Source organism: Carcharodon carcharias, chromosome 18 (genome assembly GCF_017639515.1).
Source record: "Carcharodon carcharias isolate sCarCar2 chromosome 18, sCarCar2.pri, whole genome shotgun sequence".
In the NCBI taxonomy this organism is placed as follows: Eukaryota; Metazoa; Chordata; class Chondrichthyes; order Lamniformes; family Lamnidae; genus Carcharodon; species Carcharodon carcharias.
In genome coordinates this window covers 9,191,261-9,213,867 of record NC_054484.1, presented here as the reverse complement: position 1 = coordinate 9,213,867, position 22,607 = coordinate 9,191,261, and the positions used below count along the sequence as shown (strand labels likewise).

At 49.4% G+C, this 22,607-nt stretch overlaps 1 protein-coding gene across 4 annotated transcripts in view; it reads right to left on the bottom strand.

Annotated features, from left to right (window-relative positions):
• The window catches only part of robo1 (roundabout, axon guidance receptor, homolog 1 (Drosophila)), a 439,384-nt gene that overhangs the window by 98,758 nt on the left and 318,019 nt on the right, over positions 1–22,607 (bottom strand). For all 4 annotated transcript variants that reach the window (XM_041211417.1, XM_041211420.1, XM_041211419.1 and 1 more), the window contains 4 exons: positions 22,057–22,138; positions 15,225–15,393; positions 13,684–13,850; positions 11,954–12,075 (listed from right to left, as the gene is read on the bottom strand). In XM_041211417.1, coding sequence (XP_041067351.1) covers positions 11,954–12,075; positions 13,684–13,850; positions 15,225–15,393; positions 22,057–22,138 — 540 coding nt within the window. The remainder of the gene's footprint in view (positions 1–11,953; positions 12,076–13,683; positions 13,851–15,224; positions 15,394–22,056; positions 22,139–22,607) is intronic.

The window sequence follows — 22,607 nt, the reverse complement described above, 5'->3', positions numbered from 1 at the left end:
AGGATATCAGACTGGGTATCAGACTGGGAGAATGGGATATCAGAATGGGAGAGTAGGATATCAGACTGGGTATCAGACTGGGAGAGTGGGATATCAGACTGGGAGAGTAGGATATCAGACAGGGTATCAGACTGGGAGAGTGGGATATCAGACTGGGTATCAGACTGGGAGAGTGGGATATCAGACTGGGAGAGTGGGATATCAGACTGGATATCAGACTGGGAGAGTGGGATATCAGACTGGGAGAGTGGGATATCAGACTGGGAGAGTGGGATATCAGACTGGGAAAATGGGATATCAGACTGGGACAGTGGGATATCAGACTGGGACAGTGGGATATCAGACTGGGTATCAGACTGGGAGAGTGGGATATCAGACTGGGAGAGTGGGATATCAGACTGGGAGAGTGGGATATCAGACTGGGAGAGTGGGATATCAGACTGTATATCAGACTGGGAGAGCGGGATATCAGACTAGGAGAGTGGGATATCAGACTGGGAGAGTGGGATATCAGACTGGGAGAGTGGGATATCAGACTGGGAGAGTGGGATATCAGACTGGATATCAGACTGGGAGAGTGGGATATCAGACTGGGTATCAGACTGGGAGAGTGGGATATCAGACTGGGACAGTGGGATATCAGACTGGATATCAGACTGGGAGAGTGGGATATCAGACTGGGACAGTGGGATATCAGACTGGGTATCAGACTGGGAGAGTGGGATATCAGAAAGGGTATCAGACTGGGAGAGTGGGATATCAGACTGGGACAGTGGGATATCAGACTGGGAGAGTGGGATATCAGACTGGGACAGTGGGATATCAGACTGGGTATCAGACTGGGAGAGTGGGATATCAGACTGGGACAGTGGGATATCAGACTGGGTATCAGACTGGGAGAGTGGGATATCAGACTGGGAGAGTGGGATATCAGACTGGGAGAGTGGGATATCAGACTGGGAGAGTGGGATATCAGACTGAGAGAGTGGGATATAAGACTGGGAGAGTGGGATATCAGACTGGGAGAGTGGGATATCAGACTGGGAGAGTGGGATATCAAAAAGGGAGAGTGGGATATCAGACTGAGAGAGTGGGATATCAGACTGGGAGAGTGGGATATCAGACTGGGAGAGTGGGATATCAGACTGGATATCAGACTGGGAGAGTGGGATATCAGACTGGGAGAGTGGGATATCAGACTGGGAGAGTGGGATATCAGACTGGGAGAGTGGGATATCAGGCTGAGAGAGTGGGATATCAGACTGGGAGAGTGGGATATCAGACTGGGTATCAGACTGGGAGAGTGGGAAATCAGACTGGGTATCAGACTGGGAGAGTGGGATATCAGACTGGGTATCAGACTGGGAGAGTGGGATATCAGACTGGGTATCAGACTGGGAGAGTGGGAAATCAGACTGGGTATCAGACTGGGAGAGTGGGATATCAGACTGGGTATCAGACTGGGAGAGTGGGATATCAGACCGGGAGAATAGGATATCAGACAGGGTATCAGACTGGGAGAGTGGGATATCAGACTGGGTATCAGACTGGGAGAGTGGGATATCAGACTGGGTATCAGACTGGGAGAGTGGGATATCAGACTGGGAGAGTGGGATATCAGACTGGGTATCAGACTGGGAGAGTGGGATATCAGACTGGGAGAGTGGGATATCAGACTGGGAGAGTGGGATATCAGACTGGGAGAGTGGGATATCAGACTGGGAAAATGGGATATCAGACTGGGACAGTGGGATATCAGACTGGGACAGTGGGATATCAGACTGGGTATCAGACTGGAGAGTGGGATATCAGACTGGGAGAGTGGGATATCAGACTGGGAGAGTGGGATATCAGACTGGGAGAGTGGGATATCAGACTGGGAGAGTGGGATATCTGACTGGATATCAGACTGGGAGAGTGGGATATCAGACTGGGAGAGTGGGATATCAGACTGGGAGAGTGGGATATCAGACTGGATATCAGACTGGGAGAGTGGGATATCAGACTGGGAGAGTGGGATATCAGACTGGATATCAGACTGGAAGAGTTGGAAATCAGACTGGGAGAGTGGGATATCAGACTGGATATCAGACTGGGAGAGTGGGATATCAGACTGGGTATCAGACTGGGAGAGTGGGATATCAGACTGGGACAGTGGGATATCAGACTGGATATCAGACTGGGAGAGTGGGATATCAGACTGGGACAGTGGGATATCAGACTGGGTAACAGACTGGGAGAGTGGGATATCAGACTGGGTATCAGACTGGGAGAGTGGGATATCAGACTGGGACAGTGGGATATCAGACTGGGAGAGTGGGATATCAGACTGGGACAGTGGGATATCAGACTGGGTATCAGACTGGGAGAGTGGGATATCAGACTGGGACAGTGGGATATCAGACTGGGTATCAGACTGGGAGAGTGGGATATCAGACTGGGAGAGTGGGATATCAGACTGGGAGAGTGGGATATCAGACTGGATATCAGACTGGGAGAGTGGGATATCAGACTGGGAGAGTGGGATATCAGACTGGGAGAGTGGGATATCAGACTGGGAGAGTGGGATATCAGGCTGAGAGAGTGGGATATCAGACTGGGAGAGTGGGATATCAGACTGGGTATCAGACTGGGAGAGTGGGAAATCAGACTGGGTATCAGACTGGGAGAGTGGGAAATCAGACTGGGTATCAGACTGGGAGAGTGGGATATCAGACTGGGTATCAGACTGGGAGAGTGGGATATCAGACTGGGTATCAGACTGGGAGAGTGGGAAATCAGACTGGGTATCAGACTGGGAGAGTGGGATATCAGACTGGGTATCAGACTGGGAGAGTGGGATATCAGACCGGGAGAATAGGATATCAGACAGGGTATCAGACTGGGAGAGTGGGATATCAGACTGGGTATCAGACTGGGAGAGTGGGATATCAGACTGGGAGAGTGGGATATCAGACTGGATATCAGACTGGGAGAGTGGGATATCAGACTGGGTATCAGACTGGGAGAGTGGGATATCAGACTGGGAGAGTGGGATATCAGACTGGGAGAGTGGGATATCAGACTGGGAGAGTGGGATATCAGACTGGGAGAGTGGGATATCAGACTGGGAAAATGGGATATCAGACTGGGACAGTGGGATATCAGACTGGGACAGTGGGATATCAGACTGGGTATCAGACTGGGAGAGTGGGATATCAGACTGGGAGAGTGGGATATCAGACTGGGAGAGTGGGATATCAGTCTGGGAGAGTGGGATATCAGACTGGGAGAGTGGGATATCTGACTGGATATCAGACTGGGAGAGTGGGATATCAGACTGGGAGAGTGGGATATCAGACTGGGAGAGTGGGATATCAGACTGGGAGAGTGGGATATCAGACTGGATATCAGACTGGGAGAGTGGGATATCAGACTGGGAGAGTGGGATATCAGACTGGATATCAGACTGGGAGAGTTGGAAATCAGACTGGGAGAGTGGGATATCAGACTGGATATCAGACTGGGAGAGTGGGATATCAGACTGGGTATCAGACTGGGAGAGTGGGTTATCAGACTGGGACAGTGGGATATCAGACTGGATATCAGACTGGGAGAGTGGGATATCAGACTGGGACAGTGGGATATCAGACTGGGTAACAGACTGGGAGAGTGGGATATCAGACTGGGTATCAGACTGGGAGAGTGGGATATCAGACTGGGACAGTGGGATATCAGACTGGGAGAGTGGGATATCAGACTGGGACAGTGGGATATCAGACTGGGTATCAGACTGGGAGAGTGGGATATCAGACTGGGACAGTGGGATATCAGACTGGGTATCAGACTGGGAGAGTGGGATATCAGACTGGGAGAGTGGGATATCAGACTGGGAGAGTGGGATATCAGACTGGGTATCAGACTGGGAGAGTGGGATATCAGACTGGGTATCAGACTGGGAGAGTGGGATATCAGACTGGGAGAGTGGGATATCAGACTGGATATCAGACTGGGAGAGTGGGATATCAGACTGGGAGAGTGGGATATCAGACTGGGAGAGTAGGATATCAGACTGGGAGAGTGGGATATCAGACTGGGAGAGTGGGATATCAGACTGGGAGAGTGGGATATCAGAACGAGAGAGTGGGATATCAGACTGGGAGAGTGGGATATCAGACTGGGAGAGTGGGATATCAGAATGGGAGAGTGGGATATCAGACTGGATATCAGACTGGGAGAGTGGGATATCAGACTGGGTATCAGACTGGGAGAGTGGGATATCAGATTGGGAGAGTGGGATATCAGACGGGATATCAGATTGGGAGAGTGGGATATCAGACCAGGAGAATAGGATATCAGACTGGGTATCAGACTGGGAGAATGGGATATCAGAATGGGAGAGTAGGATATCAGACTGGGTATCAGACTGGGAGAGTGGGATATCAGACTGGGAGAGTAGGATATCAGACAGGGTATCAGACTGGGAGAGTGGGATATCAGACTGGGTATCAGACTGGGAGAGTGGGATATCAGACTGGGAGAGTGGGATATCAGACTGGATATCAGACTGGGAGAGTGGGATATCAGACTGGGAGAGTGGGATATCAGACTGGGAGAGTGGGATATCAGACTGGGAAAATGGGATATCAGACTGGGACAGTGGGATATCAGACTGGGACAGTGGGATATCAGACTGGGTATCAGACTGGGAGAGTGGGATATCAGACTGGGAGAGTGGGATATCAGACTGGGAGAGTGGGATATCAGACTGGGAGAGTGGGATATCAGACTGTATATCAGACTGGGAGAGCGGGATATCAGACTAGGAGAGTGGGATATCAGACTGGGAGAGTGGGATATCAGACTGGGAGAGTGGGATATCAGACTGGGAGAGTAGGATATCAGACTGGGAGAGTGGGATATCAGACTGGGAGAGTGGGATATCAGACTGGGAGAGTGGGATATCAGAACGAGAGAGTGGGATATCAGACTGGGAGAGTGGGATATCAGACTGGGAGAGTGGGATATCAGAATGGGAGAGTGGGATATCAGACTGGATATCAGACTGGGAGAGTGGGATATCAGACTGGGTATCAGACTGGGAGAGTGGGATATCAGACTGGGACAGTGGGATATCAGACTGGGTATCAGACTGGGAGAGTGGGATATCAGACTGGGAGAGTGGGATATCAGACTGGGAGAGTGGGATATCAGACTGGGAGAGTGGGATATCAGACTGAGAGAGTGGGATATAAGACTGGGAGAGTGGGATATCAGACTGGGAGAGTGGGATATCAGACTGGGAGAGTGGGATATCAAAAAGGGAGAGTGGGATATCAGACTGAGAGAGTGGGATATCAGACTGGGAGAGTGGGATATCAGACTGGGAGAGTGGGATATCAGACTGGATATCAGACTGGGAGAGTGGGATATCAGACTGGGAGAGTGGGATATCAGACTGGGAGAGTGGGATATCAGACTGGGAGAGTGGGATATCAGGCTGAGAGAGTGGGATATCAGACTGGGAGAGTGGGATATCAGACTGGGTATCAGACTGGGAGAGTGGGAAATCAGACTGGGTATCAGACTGGGAGAGTGGGATATCAGACTGGGTATCAGACTGGGAGAGTGGGATATCAGACTGGGTATCAGACTGGGAGAGTGGGAAATCAGACTGGGTATCAGACTGGGAGAGTGGGATATCAGACTGGGTATCAGACTGGGAGAGTGGGATATCAGACCGGGAGAATAGGATATCAGACAGGGTATCAGACTGGGAGAGTGGGATATCAGACTGGGTATCAGACTGGGAGAGTGGGATATCAGACTGGGTATCAGACTGGGAGAGTGGGATATCAGACTGGGAGAGTGGGATATCAGACTGGGTATCAGACTGGGAGAGTGGGATATCAGACTGGGAGAGTGGGATATCAGACTGGGAGAGTGGGATATCAGACTGGGAGAGTGGGATATCAGACTGGGAAAATGGGATATCAGACTGGGACAGTGGGATATCAGACTGGGACAGTGGGATATCAGACTGGGTATCAGACTGGGAGAGTGGGATATCAGACTGGGAGAGTGGGATATCAGACTGGGAGAGTGGGATATCAGACTGGGAGAGTGGGATATCAGACTGGGAGAGTGGGATATCTGACTGGATATCAGACTGGGAGAGTGGGATATCAGACTGGGAGAGTGGGATATCAGACTGGGAGAGTGGGATATCAGACTGGATATCAGACTGGGAGAGTGGGATATCAGACTGGGAGAGTGGGATATCAGACTGGATATCAGACTGGGAGAGTTGGAAATCAGACTGGGAGAGTGGGATATCAGACTGGATATCAGACTGGGAGAGTGGGATATCAGACTGGGTATCAGACTGGGAGAGTGGGATATCAGACTGGGACAGTGGGATATCAGACTGGATATCAGACTGGGAGAGTGGGATATCAGACTGGGACAGTGGGATATCAGACTGGGTAACAGACTGGGAGAGTGGGATATCAGACTGGGTATCAGACTGGGAGAGTGGGATATCAGACTGGGACAGTGGGATATCAGACTGGGAGAGTGGGATATCAGACTGGGACAGTGGGATATCAGACTGGGTATCAGACTGGGAGAGTGGGATATCAGACTGGGACAGTGGGATATCAGACTGGGTATCAGACTGGGAGAGTGGGATATCAGACTGGGAGAGTGGGATATCAGACTGGGAGAGTGGGATATCAGACTGGATATCAGACTGGGAGAGTGGGATATCAGACTGGGAGAGTGGGATATCAGACTGGGAGAGTGGGATATCAGACTGGGAGAGTGGGATATCAGGCTGAGAGAGTGGGATATCAGACTGGGAGAGTGGGATATCAGACTGGGTATCAGACTGGGAGAGTGGGAAATCAGACTGGGTATCAGACTGGGAGAGTGGGAAATCAGACTGGGTATCAGACTGGGAGAGTGGGATATCAGACTGGGTATCAGACTGGGAGAGTGGGATATCAGACTGGGTATCAGACTGGGAGAGTGGGATATCAGACTGGGTATCAGACTGGGAGAGTGGGATATCAGACCGGGAGAATAGGATATCAGACAGGGTATCAGACTGGGAGAGTGGGATATCAGACTGGGTATCAGACTGGGAGAGTGGGATATCAGACTGGGAGAGTGGGATATCAGACTGGATATCAGACTGGGAGAGTGGGATATCAGACTGGGAGAGTGGGATATCAGACTGGGAGAGTAGGATATCAGACTGGGAGAGTGGGATATCAGACTGGGAGAGTGGGATATCAGAACGAGAGAGTGGGATATCAGACTGGGAGAGTGGGATATCAGACTGGGAGAGTGGGATATCAGAATGGGAGAGTGGGATATCAGACTGGATATCAGACTGGGAGAGTGGGATATCAGACTGGGTATCAGACTGGGAGAGTGGGATATCAGATTGGGAGAGTGGGATATCAGACGGGATATCAGATTGGGAGAGTGGGATATCAGACCAGGAGAATAGGATATCAGACTGGGTATCAGACTGGGAGAATGGGATATCAGAATGGGAGAGTAGGATATCAGACTGGGTATCAGACTGGGAGAGTGGGATATCAGACTGGGAGAGTAGGATATCAGATAGGGTATCAGACTGGGAGAGTGGGATATCAGACTGGGAGAGTGGGATATCAGACTGGGAGAGTAGGATATCAGACAGGGTATCAGACTGGGAGAGTGGGATATCAGACTGGGAGAGTGGGATATCAGACTGGGAGAGTAGGATATCAGACAGGGTATCAGACTGGGAGAGTGGGATATCAGACTGGGAGAGTGGGATATCAGACTGGGTATCAGACTGGGAGAGCGGGATATCAGACTGGGAGAGTGGGATATCAGACTGGGTATCAGACTGGGAGAGTGGGATATCAGACTGGGAGAGTAGGATATCAGACAGGGTATCAGACTGGGAGAGTGGGATATCAGACTGGGAGAGTGGGATATCAGACTGGGTATCAGACTGGGAGAGTGGGATATCAGACTGGGAGAGTGGGATATCAGTCTGGGTATCAGACTGGGAGAGTGGGATATCAGACTGGGAGAGTGGGATATCAGACTGGGTATCAGACTGGGAGAGTGGGATATCAGACTGGGAGAGTAGGATATCAGACTGGGTATCAGACTGGGAGAGTGGGATATCAGACTGGGAGAGTGGGATATCAGACTGGGTATCAGACTGGGACAGTGGGATATCAGACTGGGAGAGTGGGATATCAGACTGGGAGAGTGGGATATCAGTCTGGGTATCAGACTGGGACAGTGGGATATCAGACTGGGAGAGTGAGATATCAGACTGGGTAACAGACTGGGAGAGTGGGATATCAGACTGGGTATCAGACTGGGAGAGTGGGATATCAGACTGGGAGAGTAGGATATCAGACAGGGTATCAGACTGGGAGAGTGGGATATCAGACTGGGAGAGTGGGATATCAGACTGGGTATCAGACTGGGAGAGTGGGATATCAGACTGGGAGAGTGGGATATCAGTCTGGGTATCAGACTGGGAGAGTGGGATATCAGACTGGGAGAGTGGGATATCAGACTGGGTATCAGACTGGGAGAGTGGGATATCAGACTGGGAGAGTAGGATATCAGACTGGGTATCAGACTGGGAGAGTGGGATATCAGACTGGGAGAGTGGGATATCAGACTGGGTATCAGACTGGGACAGTGGGATATCAGACTGGGAGAGTGGGATATCAGACTGGGAGAGTGGGATATCAGTCTGGGTATCAGACTGGGACAGTGGGATATCAGACTGGGAGAGTGAGATATCAGACTGGGTAACAGACTGGGAGAGTGGGATATCAGACTGGGTATCAGACTGGGAGAGTGGGTTATCAGACTGGGACAGTGGGATATCAGACTGGGAGAGTGGGATATCAGACTGGGACAGTGGGATATCAGACTGGGTATCAGACTGGGAGAGTGGGATATCAGACTGGGACAGTGGGATATCAGACTGGGTATCAGACTGGGAGAGTGGGATATCAGACTGGGAGAGTGGGATATCAGACTGGGAGAGTGGGATATCAGACTGGATATCAGACTGGGAGAGTGGGATATCAGAATGGGAGAGTGGGATATCAGACTGGGAGAGTGGGATATCAGACTGGGAGAGTGGGATATCAGGCTGAGAGAGTGGGATATCAGACTGGGAGAGTGGGATATCAGACTGGGTATCAGACTGGGAGAGTGGGAAATCAGACTGGGTATCAGACTGGGAGAGTGGGAAATCAGACTGGGTATCAGACTGGGAGAGTGGGATATCAGACTGGGTATCAGACTGGGAGAGTGGGATATCAGACTGGGTATCAGACTGGGAGAGTGGGAAATCAGACGGGGTATCAGACTGGGAGAGTGGGATATCAGACTGGGTATCAGACTGGGAGAGTGGGATATCAGACCGGGAGAATAGGATATCAGACAGGGTATCAGACTGGGAGAGTGGGATATCAGACTGGGTATCAGACTGGGAGAGTGGGATATCAGACTGGGTATCAGACTGGGAGAGTGGGATATCAGACTGGGAGAGTGGGATATCAGACTGGATATCAGACTGGGAGAGTGGGATATCAGACTGGGAGAGTGGGATATCAGACTGGGAGAGTAGGATATCAGACTGGGAGAGTGGGATATCAGACTGGGAGAGTGGGATATCAGACTGGGAGAGTGGGATATCAGAACGAGAGAGTGGGATATCAGACTGGGAGAGTGGGATATCAGACTGGGAGAGTGGGATATCAGAATGGGAGAGTGGGATATCAGACTGGATATCAGACTGGGAGAGTGGGATATCAGACTGGGTATCAGACTGGGAGAGTGGGATATCAGATTGGGAGAGTGGGATATCAGACGGGATATCAGATTGGGAGAGTGGGATATCAGACCAGGAGAATAGGATATCAGACTGGGTATCAGACTGGGAGAATGGGATATCAGAATGGGAGAGTTGGATATCAGACTGGGTATCAGACTGGGAGAGTGGGATATCAGACTGGGAGAGTAGGATATCAGACAGGGTATCAGACTGGGAGAGTGGGATATCAGACTGGGAGAGTGGGATATCAGACTGGGAGAGTAGGATATCAGACAGGGTATCAGACTGGGAGAGTGGGATATCAGACTGGGAGAGTGGGATATCAGACTGGGTATCAGACTGGGAGAGTGGGATATCAGACTGGGTATCAGACTGGGAGAGCGGGATATCAGACTGGGAGAGTGGGATATCAGACTGGGTATCAGACTGGGAGAGTGGGATATCAGACTGGGAGAGTAGGATATCAGACAGGGTATCAGACTGGGAGAGTGGGATATCAGACTGGGAGAGTGGGATATCAGACTGGGTATCAGACTGGGAGAGTGGGATATCAGACTGGGAGAGTGGGATATCAGTCTGGGTATCAGACTGGGAGAGTGGGATATCAGACTGGGAGAGTGGGATATCAGACTGGGTATCAGACTGGGAGAGTGGGATATCAGACTGGGAGAGTAGGATATCAGACTGGATATCAGACTGGGAGAGTGGGATATCAGACTGGGAGAGTGGAATATCAGACTGGGTATCAGACTGGGACAGTGGGATATCAGACTGGGAGAGTGGGATATCAGACTGGGAGAGTGGGATATCAGTCTGGGTATCAGACTGGGACAGTGGGATATCAGACTGGGAGAGTGAGATATCAGACTGGGTATCAGACTGGGAGAGTGGGATATCAGATAGGGTATCAGACTGGGAGCGTGGGATATCAGATAGGGTATCAGACTGGGAGAGTGAGATATCAGACTGGGTATCAGACTGGGAGAGTGGGATATCAGACTGGGAGAGTGGGATATCAGACTGGGAGAGTAGGATATCAGACAGGGTATCAGACTGGGAGAGTGGGATATCAGACTGGGAGAGTGGGATATCAGGCTGGGTATCAGACTGGGAGAGTGGGAAATCAGACTGGGAGAGTGGGATATCAGACTGGGTATCAGACTGGGAGAGCGGGATATCAGACTGGGAGAGTGGGATATCAGACTGGGTATCAGACTGGGAGAGTGGGATATCAGACTGGGAGAGTAGGATATCAGACAGGGTATCAGACTGGGAGAGTGGGATATCAGACTGGGAGAGTTGGATATCAGACTGGGTATCAGACTGGGAGAGTGGGATATCAGACTGGGAGAGTGGGATATCAGTCTGGGTATCAGACTGGGAGAGTGGGATATCAGACTGGGAGAGTGGGATATCAGACTGGGTATCAGACTGGGAGAGTGGGATATCAGACTGGGAGAGCAGGATATCAGACTGGGTATCAGACTGGGAAAGTGGGATATCAGACTGGGAGAGTGGGATATCAGACTGGGTATCAGACTGGGACAGTGGGATATCAGACTGGGAGAGTGGGATATCAGACTGGGAGAGTGGGATATCAGTCTGGGTATCAGACTGGGACAGTGGGATATCAGACTGGGAGAGTGAGATATCAGACTGGGTATCAGACTGGGAGAGTGGGATATCAGACTGGGTATCAGACTGGGAGAGTGGGATATCAGATAGGGTATCAGACTGGGAGAGTGAGATATCAGACTGGGTATCAGACTGGGAGAGTGGGATATCAGACTGGGTATCAGACTGGGACAGTGGGATATCAGACTGGGAGAGTGGGATATCAGACTGGGAGAGTGGGATATCAGTCTGGGTATCAGACTGGGACAGTGGGATATCAGACTGGGAGAGTGAGATATCAGACTGGGTATCAGACTGGGAGAGTGGGATATCAGACTGGGTATCAGACTGGGAGAGTGGGATATCAGACTGGGTATCAGACTGGGAGAGTGGGATATCAGATAGGGTATCAGACTGGGTGCTATCAGTTGAAATTTTGATCTGAGTTGGGAAAAATACATTGTGCAAAATTGCTGGCTTATTACTTACTGTCCAGTGGATCTGGATGGAAGATGAAGAGAGGATAATGGGATTGTGGAGATGGACAACCACCTCACCAAGCTCTCGCTGCACCTGCCTGTGATCTACACCTTGACCAGTGGGTGGGACATCTGCAGGAGTTAAACAGTCACAGCTTAGCTCCCAGTTAACAGGTAACAGAATTCTTTCAATATTTGTAACTGTTACCTCCACTCAACAAATAGCAAACAACAGATGGACTATTGCAGAATTTTATTGTACACAGTGCCAGTATTATACATTCCCAGGACAGGTACAGCACGGGGTTAGATACAGACTAAAGCTCCCTCTACACTGTCCCCATCAAACACTTGCTGTGATCGTAACCCAATCCCTTTACCCTGCCCTTTGACATCAGGGCCTAGGTTTTCATCCACATATCAGGTTTGCAGATTCAGGAGAATTCCCAGCTCCCTGAACCGGACTTCTAAAAATGTCTGACTGAACGTCAGATTTTTGTTCCTGGGTGTGGCAGTTCCCAGGGAGGTGACCCCGGAACGAGTACAGAGGGAGGCCAGGTTTGGGGGCAGTCTGGGTGAAGCCCTCCCAGTGGTGTATCCAAATTTTAAAAACAAATAAGAACATAAACAGCCCTCACCACTCACCTCCCACAGACATTCCCAACTCTCCATCCATGCCAACCCATGCCCCTCACCCCCCCACCCCCCCATGGCCCTTCATTGCCGCTGTGCAAATCCATGACAACCCATTCCCTCCACCTATTACCCTTACACCCTCCAAGCCAACTCACCAGTGTCCACCATTGACAGACATCAGGAACAATGTTGAGATAAAATAAAATTCCAGAGTGTCTACTGCAGTCATTCATTCATAAACTTTCATTTACCACATTTACATTCCTTCAACTACACTATCCTTTATAACAACAAACATTTCATTTCAATTGCATTACCCCTTATGAAAACAGGCATTGGAATTCATAGTTCCACTTCAAACAGCCCATAGCCACTTGGAGCTGGCGATCAAACTGTGAAATGGCAAGCACCCCACTGTGATAATGGACTGTTGTAAAACCAGTTGTGCAGTACTACTCCCATAATGGTAGCTCTAAGGTTTATGTCAACAGAGTGAAATAGCAAGCAATCATTTTTTTTAACACTACAGACATTTTTTCAAAGAGCTCAAGGGCAGGAGTTTTAATTGCCTTAACAGCTTGACAATTACTCTTGATAGTTCTTCTTGACACTTGACATTACTTATGATAGTTTCACTGAGCTTTACAGTTGCAATGAGTTTGTATACTTTTTACACACATGCAATCTAATTTCAGCAATCTAAAAGGGCACCTGACCTCTCCTAAAGGGCACCCACCTTCCCCAAAGGGCAACTGACCTCAAAGGTGTCCCACGACCACATCTAAAGTGGTATCTTACCTCACCAAAAGGGTACCCTGGCTATCCAAACTGATCCACAAAGTTCAGACCCTGCTCCTGCCAGGTCTAACCTGTGCACATCCACCTTCAGGCACCTCTCATGCCAAAACTACACGAGTGAGGCGGCTGCCTCCACGATTAGCTTGTGTGCATTTCCTGACCCGAGCTCATTCCCACCCCCACAGAAATGCTAGGTGCCATGTCTGGGAGTGGCCCTCCTCCTGCATCTTCGCCACGATGGAGAGAGAGGCTGTCCGCCATGGTGGGAGTCCAGGTCCGAAAGTTTTGCTGTTGATTGATCCTTACCTTGGGTTTTTACCGGGTCTGATATTGGGCTTGGATCACTGAGACCGTAAGCATTGACGGCTCGGATGAGGAAGAGGTAGACAGCGTTCGATCTCAGGTTTCTGATGGTGTATGTTTCAGTTTTCACCCGGTCTGCTACTGTTTTCCAGCTGCTGCCAGCGGCATGGCTGTAAATAATGTCACAAGAATCGATAGGAGGAAAATCAGATGGGCAGAAGTCACAAACAAAACACTTGGAAATAACCTGCTCCTGTCTCCCTTGGAAAATACTTTGGGTTTCTCGTTCCTCATCACATAAAGATTATTATGCAGTCTATAAAATGTGCAGGCTCCATCCATTCTCTACTTAGCCAGACCCGACCAGGAAGGCAGTGGGGGCTCGAGAATTGCCTTCAATGTCAGAGGGCTTTAGGATGGAACATCAGTTGCATGTATCTGATGGTGTACACGGTGTGTGTGTGTGTGTGTGTGTGTGTGTGTGTGTGTGTGTGTGTGTGTGTGTGTGTATGCAAGCGTGTGAGTTTGCATGAGCATGTTTGTGTGTGAGTTTGTGTGAGTGTGTGCGTGTGTGTGCGTACACGTGTGTGTGTATGTGAGTTTGTGTATGTGTGTATGAGTGTGTGAGCATCTGTGTGTCCATGTGTGTGTGTGTGTCAGTATGTGTATGATCTTGTGTGAGTGCATATGAATGTATGTGTGTGTGAGTATGCGAGTCTGTGTGTGCGAGTGCATATGTGTGTCAGTGTGTCTGGTCTTGCATGTGTGAGTGCATGTGAGTGTGTGTGTGTGTGTGTGTGTGTGTGTGTGTCTATGTCTGTGTCTGTGTGCATGAATGTGCGGGAGGAGTACATTCGTGTGTCTGTCTGTGTAGTGGTATCCGTTTGGGTATTTATGTGGATTATTGAGGTATTTGTGTGTGAGGGGGTTTGTGTGTATATGAGGGATTGCCAACTCTGGCTGTACTCAGGAAGCTTACATCACTAATGCCTGCAATTTCCTTACCCCAACTCTCCTGCCATTATTTACCTGATTGGTCAACCGGGCAATAATGGTGGCTATAATACCCACAATCCTCTGTGCTTCAGAAACCACTCTATTTATCAAATAGTCATATAGGAGCAAGTATTGATCAAGGGCCCATTGCATCCTGGGCCCTTTGTACAGTGTGGCAGAGAAGGCAATATCCCTGATGTTATTTTTTTTCTCTCCCCGTGTTGCTCATGGGAAAGCCTGGGAGAGCAATCTTTAATTCCAGGAGACTCCAGGAAAATCTGGGTAGGTCAGCAACCCCTGGAAAATGTACTCTGCCTGAGATCCGACCCCCCATGCTCCCACCCGCAAATTCAGACATGAAGACCAGGCGAGTGGGACAAGGTACCCGAGTCGATGGGGTGCGGGGGGGAGGGGGCGGGAGGGGGGTGCGGGGAGGGAGCTGTGAGTTGGGTGTGGCTGTTCCTTGTGGAACTGGTCACCAGAGAGGCATCCAGCAACTTCCACCGAGGCAATAAGAGAGCGAAGGCGTTGAGTGAAGTGTGACTGACCTGAAGGCCTCAATGATGTAGGATGTCGGGGTGGCTCCAACGTTCATGTTTGGTTTCCAAATCAATGTGACAGCGTTTTTGCTGACGTTCGTTACTTCCGGCTTGGTAGGCACTCCGGGAATGAGATTGGGATCTGGTACCCGAGGAGGCAAAACTGGAGTTCCGAATTCTGGAATGCCGGCACCCACAGGGAGTGAAGGGAAGAGAAAAAGGGACATCAAATAAATCAAGGACAACAGCGGTTCGAATTTATAGCTAAAGCGCGCGCAGTCAATAAGTTAAAAGAGGTTTTACAGGAGCATTAGCAAACAAAATCCAACACCAAACACATGAGGAGATGTTTGGACAGGGGCCCACCTCCCCCTCTCTCGGGAGAACAACCCCAGCTTCGCCGATCCACCAACGTTACAGACAACCCTCAACCCTGGAACCATTCTTGTGACTCTTACCTACACCATCTCAAATCCTTCACATCCTTCCCAAAGTGTGGTGCCCAGAATTGGGCACAATACTCCAGTTGAGGCTGAACCAGTGTTTTGAAAAGGTTCACCACGACCTGCCTGATTTTGTGTTCTATGCCCCCACATGTAAAACCCAGGATCCTGGTTGCATTATTAACCACTCACTCAGCCTGTGCTGCCACCATCAGTGACTCATGTACATCTACAACCAGGTTCTCAGCTCCTGCACCCACTTTAGGGTTGTACCCTGCTGTGAAACCCAAACTTACCCTGGTGTTGAGTTCAGAGGTCGGGAACTCCAGGTCTGGAGAGTCTTTGGAATTGCTGCGCGTGCGCAGGCCAGGGGCAAGCTGGGGGCAGGCTGGGGGGTGGGGGGGGGGGGGGCAGGCCGGAAACAGGTCAGGAACAGGTCAGGAACAGGTCGGGAACAGGTCGGGAACAGGTCGGGAAGAGGCCGGGAACAGGTCGGGAACAGGCCGGGAGCAGGTCGGGAAGAGGCCGGGAACAGGCTGGGAACAGGTCGGGAACAGGTCGGGAAGAGGTCGGGAACAGGTCGGGAACAGGTCGGGAACAGGTCGGGAAGAGGTCGGGAACAGGTCGGGAACAGGCCGGGAACAGGTCGGGAACAGGTCGGGAAGAGGTCGGGAAGAGGTCGGGAACAGGTCGGGAACAGGTCGGGAACAGGCCGGGAACAGGCAGGGAACAGGTCGGGAACAGGCCGGGAACAGGCAGGGAACAGGTCGGGAGCAGGTCGGGAACAGGTCGAGAACAGGTCGGGAACAGGTCGGGAGCAGGTCGGGAACAGGCCGGGAACAGGTCGGGAACAGGTCGGGAACAGGTCGGGAACAGGTCGGGAACAGGCAGGGAACAGGTCGGGAACAGGTCGGGAACAGGTCGGGAACAGGCAGGGAACAGGTCGGGAGCAGGTCGGGAACAGGTCGAGAACAGGTCGGGAACAGGTCGGGAACAGGTCGGGAACAGGTCGGGAACAGGCAGGGAACAGGTTGGGAACAGGTCGGGAACAGGTCGGGAACAGGCAGGGAACAGGTCGGGAGCAGGTCGGGAACAGGTCGAGAACAGGTCGGGAACAGGTCGGGAGCAGGTCGGGAACAGTCTGTACAAACACGGTTCTGCATCTTTTACGTTGGTCGGGTCCAGGATATGCCCCGTGCGCCTGCGCAAAAAGAGAAACAAAGAAGGGGGGGGCGGGGGCAAAAAATAAACCCGGGTCAGGTGAGCGGGTGAGGGGCAACATTGCCAAAAGATGCTCCAGAGAGGGGACAAGGAAGGGAGGCGCGGAGAGGTTCCAAACAGGGGAGAGGGGACAAGCAGAGGTCCCAAAAGCAAGTCCCAAGTAAGGGACAAAGACAGATGACAGGAAAAAAAATCCCAGTTAGGTTCATTTAAAAAAAACGGGGCAGAGAAAGAGGCTCCAAGTTTGAGAAAGGGCTACGAGGAGCAGATTCAAAGTAAAGAGGGCTGAGGCGAAACCCCTGGTATTTGAGGAGGGCCACTGGGGCAAAGATACCCCTTTGAAGCAGCCACAGTCAGCTTGGTGCAGCCCAAAGATCTGAAGCTGTGCCAGTAATTAGTGCTTGAATGGATACTCGGGAATCCAGGTGAACAGAACCTCAGGAGGTGAGATTGAAAACCCGGGGGAGATGGGCCATCGTTGATGGCGTCCGGGTCTGGTAGTTGAGGAGGGTTCGAGAGAAGCCCTGAAGATCTAAGAGGGCAGCTGAAGCTTGGCGACTCTGTGCTGCGGGCCCTTGGGACAAAGGTAACCCCTTTGGAGCAGGAGTGCCCTGCTCGACACGGTCAAAGGGCTGAAGTTGTGCTTGTAAAAGTTGTTGCTTGAGTGTACTCGGGAATCCAGGGCAACGGGATTGCGAAGGTGAGATTGGAACTCTGAGAGGTCGTTGAAGCCGTCCAGTTTGGAGTGACTTTTGGAGAGAATTCCAAGGTGAGGTCTTCGAAGGTGAAGATTGGAAACCCTCGTGAGAGAGTAGGAGTCTCAGTGAGATTGGTTGACTCACAGCATTACTAATGTCTGGGTGAGTTGTTGACAAATTAGTAGACTCTGTCGTGATAGTATCTGCCTTTTATTGTGCAGTGTGTGGTTTGCTTTGTTGATTCACATGGTACTTCATATTAATCCGGACTGTTAAGAGTATAAGATAGATATTGTAAATTGTTTTCATCTTTCTGAATTTGTACAGTCAAGTTGATTTTTGTTTGTTCAGAACCCGTAGAATCTCGTGGCTTTATTCACTGGGGGCAAGTATCTTAAATCTCAAACTTTGTCTACTTTAAACAAAATGTTATTGGACGCGAACCAGATCCTGCCAACAGTTTGGGGCTCTGGTTAAACACACCTTTCATTTGATATTGTCTGTCCATGTTCTTCTGACCAAAATAAATGACTTTACAGTCAGCCTGAATCACTGGGAAAGAGATGTGGGAAAAATTCAGCCTGTTTTCTTGAACTCTGATCCAGATCACTATCCAGGTGCGAGGGTGTGAGCTGGGGCAAGAATGACAATGGGATTTGTATAGTAAAGCTGCACATACACAGTCCAGGCACAGACATGCAGACAGAGCTGGTCAGGTGAGGTATCAGATGGCATTCAGTGCCTACGCACCCTGTGCCCCAGTGAGAGTACTGCCATCAACAGCTGATAAAAGGAAATTGGAAATGAAGATTATGTTCTGTTTGATCATGTCGTGCCAACTTCATCAACAAGATGTCACTTCAATCACTCCAGTTCTGGTCTGTCCTGATTTATACTTAAAAGTCTTAAAAGAGGTGGCTAATAAGGTAGTCGATGCGCTGGTGTTAATGTTCCAAAATTCACTAGATTCTGGCAAGGTTCCACCAGACTTGAAAGTAGCAAATATGACCCCTCTATTCAAGAAGGGAGGGAGGCAGAAAACAGGAAACTACAGGCCAGTTAATTTGATGTATGTCGTGGGAAAGTTATTAGAATCGATCATTAAGGAGGTTATAGCTGGGCACTTGGAAGAGCTCAAGGTAATAGGGAAGAGTCAGCATGGTTTTGTGAAAGTAAAATCATGTTTAACCAATTTATTGGAGTTGTTTGAAGGAGTAACATGCGCAGTGCATAAAGGGGAGCCTGTTGATGTACTGTACTTGGATTTCCAGAAGGTATTTGTTAAGGTGCCACATCAAAGATTATTACAGAAAATAAAAGTGCATGGTGTAGGGGGTAACATATTCGCAAAGATAGAAGATTGGCTACAGGCAGAAAGCAGAGAGTATGTATAAATGGGTCTTTTTCTGATTGGCAGGATGTGACGTGTGGAGTCCCACAGGGGTCTGTGCTGGGGCCTCAGCTTTTTATGAAGTACATCAATGACTTAGATGAGGGGAGTGAAGACATGATAGCTAAATTTGCAGATGACACAAAGATAGGTAGGAAAGTATGTTGTGAAGAGGACATGAGGAGGTTGCAGATGGATATAGATAGGTTGAGTGAGTGGGCAAAGATCTGGCAAAAGGAGTTTAATGTGGGAAAATGTGAAGCTGTTCAATTTGGAAGGAATAACAAAAAAGCAGGGTGTTACTTAAATGGAGAACGGCTGCATAATTCTGAGGTGCAGAGGGATCTAGGTGCTCTAGTAGATGAGTCACAAAAAGTTATTATGTAGGTACAGCAAGTAATTAAGAAGGCTAATGGAATGCTATACTTTATTATGAGAGGGATTGAACATAAAAGTAAGGATGTTATATTTCAGTTATACAGGGCATTGGTGAGACCGCATTTTGAATACCGTGTGCAGTTTTGGTCTCCTTATTTAAGGAAGGATGTAAATGTGCTGGAGGTGGTTCAGAGGAGGTTTACTAGATTGATACCTGGAATGAATGGGTTGTCTTGTGAGGAAAGGTTGGACAGACTGGGCTTGTTTCCACTGGAGTTTAGAAGAGTGAGGGGTGATTTGATTGAAGTGTACAAGATCCTGAACAGCCTTGACAAGGTGGACATGGAAAGGATGTTTCCTCTTGTGGGTGAGTCCAGAGTTGGGGGGCACTGTTTTAAAATTAGGGGTCGCCCTTTTAGGACAGAGATGAGGAAAATTTTTTTCTCTCAGAAGGTTGTGCAACTTTGGAACTCTCTGCCTCAGAAGGTGGTGGAGGCGGGGTCACTGAATATTTTTAAGACAGAGGTAGATAGATTCTTGTTAGGCAAGGGAATCAAAGGTTATCAGGGTTAGATTAGAATGTGGAAATCAAATCACAAGAAGTTCAGCCATGAAACAAAAGCAGAAAATGCTGGAAAAACTCAGCAAGTCTGGCAGCGTCTGACATAAACAGATATTTCCACATCAGTAGGAGCACTAAAGTAGGGGCCATCAACATAAGACAGAAAATAAATCCAATAGGGAACTCCGGAAAAACTTCTTCACCCAGAGAGTAGTAAGAGTGTGGAACTCACTGACGCAGAGAGTGGTTGAGGCCAATAACACAGGGGAAGTTAGATAAGTGCATAAGGCAGAATGGAACAGAAGGATATATTGCTAGGGTGAGATGAAGTAGGGTTGGAGGAGGTTCGTGTAGAACATAAACACCAGCACAGACCAAATGGCCCATTTCTGTGCTGTCAAATTGGTTTAACTTAAAGCAGAATCCTAGACGATTAGTATTTTTCACAACATGTGATTAGGATTTTCATCCAGGTCCAGCTGCTAGAGATCTACAGGAAGCATGTTCAGGCTGTCGTGTGTCACTTTCCTACACAACACACACTAATTGAACCTTACAGTGAGCAGAAGTTTCAATATGACCACAGGATACTGATGCAGGAATAGGGAAAATGCTACACAAAAGCAGTAGGGATATATTTTCCAATGTTGCAATCGTATAGGGTGTTTGTGTCTAACCCCGTGCTGTACCTGCCCTGGGAGTGTTTGATGGGGACAGTATAGAGGGAGCTTTACTCTGTATCTAACCCCGTGCTGTACCTTTCCTGGGAGTGTTTGATAGGGACAGTGTAGAGGGAGCTTTACTCTGTATCTAACCCCGTGCTGTACCTGTCCTGGGAGTGTTTGATAGGGACAGTGTAGAGGGAGCTTTACTCTGTATCTAATCCTGTGCTGTACCTGTCCTGGGAGTGTTTGATGGGGACGGTGTAGAGTGAGCTTTACTCTGTATCTAACCCCGTGCTGTACCTGTCCTGGGAGTGTTTGATGGGGACAGTGTAGAGGGAGCTTTACTCTGTATCTAACACCGTGCTGTACCTGTCCTGGGAGTGTTTGATGGGGACAGTGTAGAGGGAGCTTTACTCTGTATCTAACCCCGTGCTGTACCTGTCCTGGGAGTGTTTGATGGGGACAGTGTAGAGGGAGATTTACTCTGTATCTAACCCCGTGCTGTATCTGTCCTGGGAGTGTTTGACGGGGACAGTGTAGAGGGAGTTTTACTCTGTATCTAACCCCGTGCTGTACGTGTCCTGAGAGTGTTTGATGGGGACAGTGTAGAGGGAGCTTTAATCTGTATCTAATGCCGTGCTGTACCTGTCCTGGGAGTGTTTGATGGGGACAATGTGGAGTGACCAGTAATGCTGTGTTCCAGAAGGGGTCAGGTGCTGAAGGTTGACAAAGGACCATGTGCATTTAAAGTTTCGCGGCTGCATCTCCATGTTATGATCCTGACCACGGAGCAGAAAGCATCTGGCCTCAGCCAGCAGGGGTCAGACATTCACAGATGCAATGTGAAGATCTATGGAGTGTCCTCACTACATGTCATCATCATCCTCCTGGAATCAAGCAACAATGAGGGCCTCTGCTGCAGCTCAATGACAAGAACCTGAGCACTGAGTGTATGTGTGCTGCCATCAGCCACACAGGAGTCAAACATTCACAGATGCAAAGTGAGAGTATCAGGACTGTCCTCACTGCATCTCGTCGTCATCCTCCATGAACCTTGTGGCTATGAGGGCCTCCCATGCAGTGCGGGCCCACCATTGACAGGTGGAGCAGGTCAATGCAAACTCGTCTCACACAATGACGTGAAACTGACTTCTGGCCCTCTTACCATATTGTCTGCTCAGGCCCATCATGATGTCCAACACCAACAGGACCGGACACCCGCTCTCTGTATCTAACCCCGTGCTGTACCTGTCCTGGGAGTGTTTGATGGGGACAGTGTAGAGGGAGCTTTACTCTGTATCTAACCCCATGCTGTACCTGCCCTGGGAGTGTTTGATGGGGACAGTGTAGAGGGAGCTTTACTCTGTATCTAACCCCATGTTGTACCTACCATGGGAGTGTTTGGTGTGGATCCTTTTTTACTAATACCCTTGTCCTTTATCGTGAGCAAGAAATGGGCTTATAGGATAAAAAGAGCTGCTTACCTTGAACGTCAATGCGTGCGCTCCATGAAGCTTCACCACTTGGCGTTGAGGCTATACACGTATAGATACCAGAGTCACCCAGCTAATGGATATATAGAGAAGGACAGAAAGTGAGAGAGAGAGAGAAAGGGAGAGAAACACAAAAATAAACTGCTTTGTGAAGTCTGTACCATGTATGAAAGTTCTGAAATCTCAGAGCAGTTATAGGGTTGTGTATTATGGAAGGGAGAATCCTCTCGTGTTCTGAAGGGTTTCGCTTATGTAGGTTGAGAGACTCCGCTCCCACTGACTCGAGGGTCAGTAACCAGAGAAGATCCATCTCCAAAATTAGCATAAGAATCAGCAAGGGAGATATAGGGAGCTATTTTATTTGATGTTGTGAGTTACTGTGATCTGGAATGCGCTGCCTGAAAGGACGATGGAAACAGATGCAGAATTAATTTTCGAAATGGATCTGGATAAATACTTGAAATCCAAACTTTCGTAAGGCTGTTAGAAGGAGCAAGGGAGAGGGACTGATTGGATCGCTCTAGAAAAAAGCCAGCCTCGGG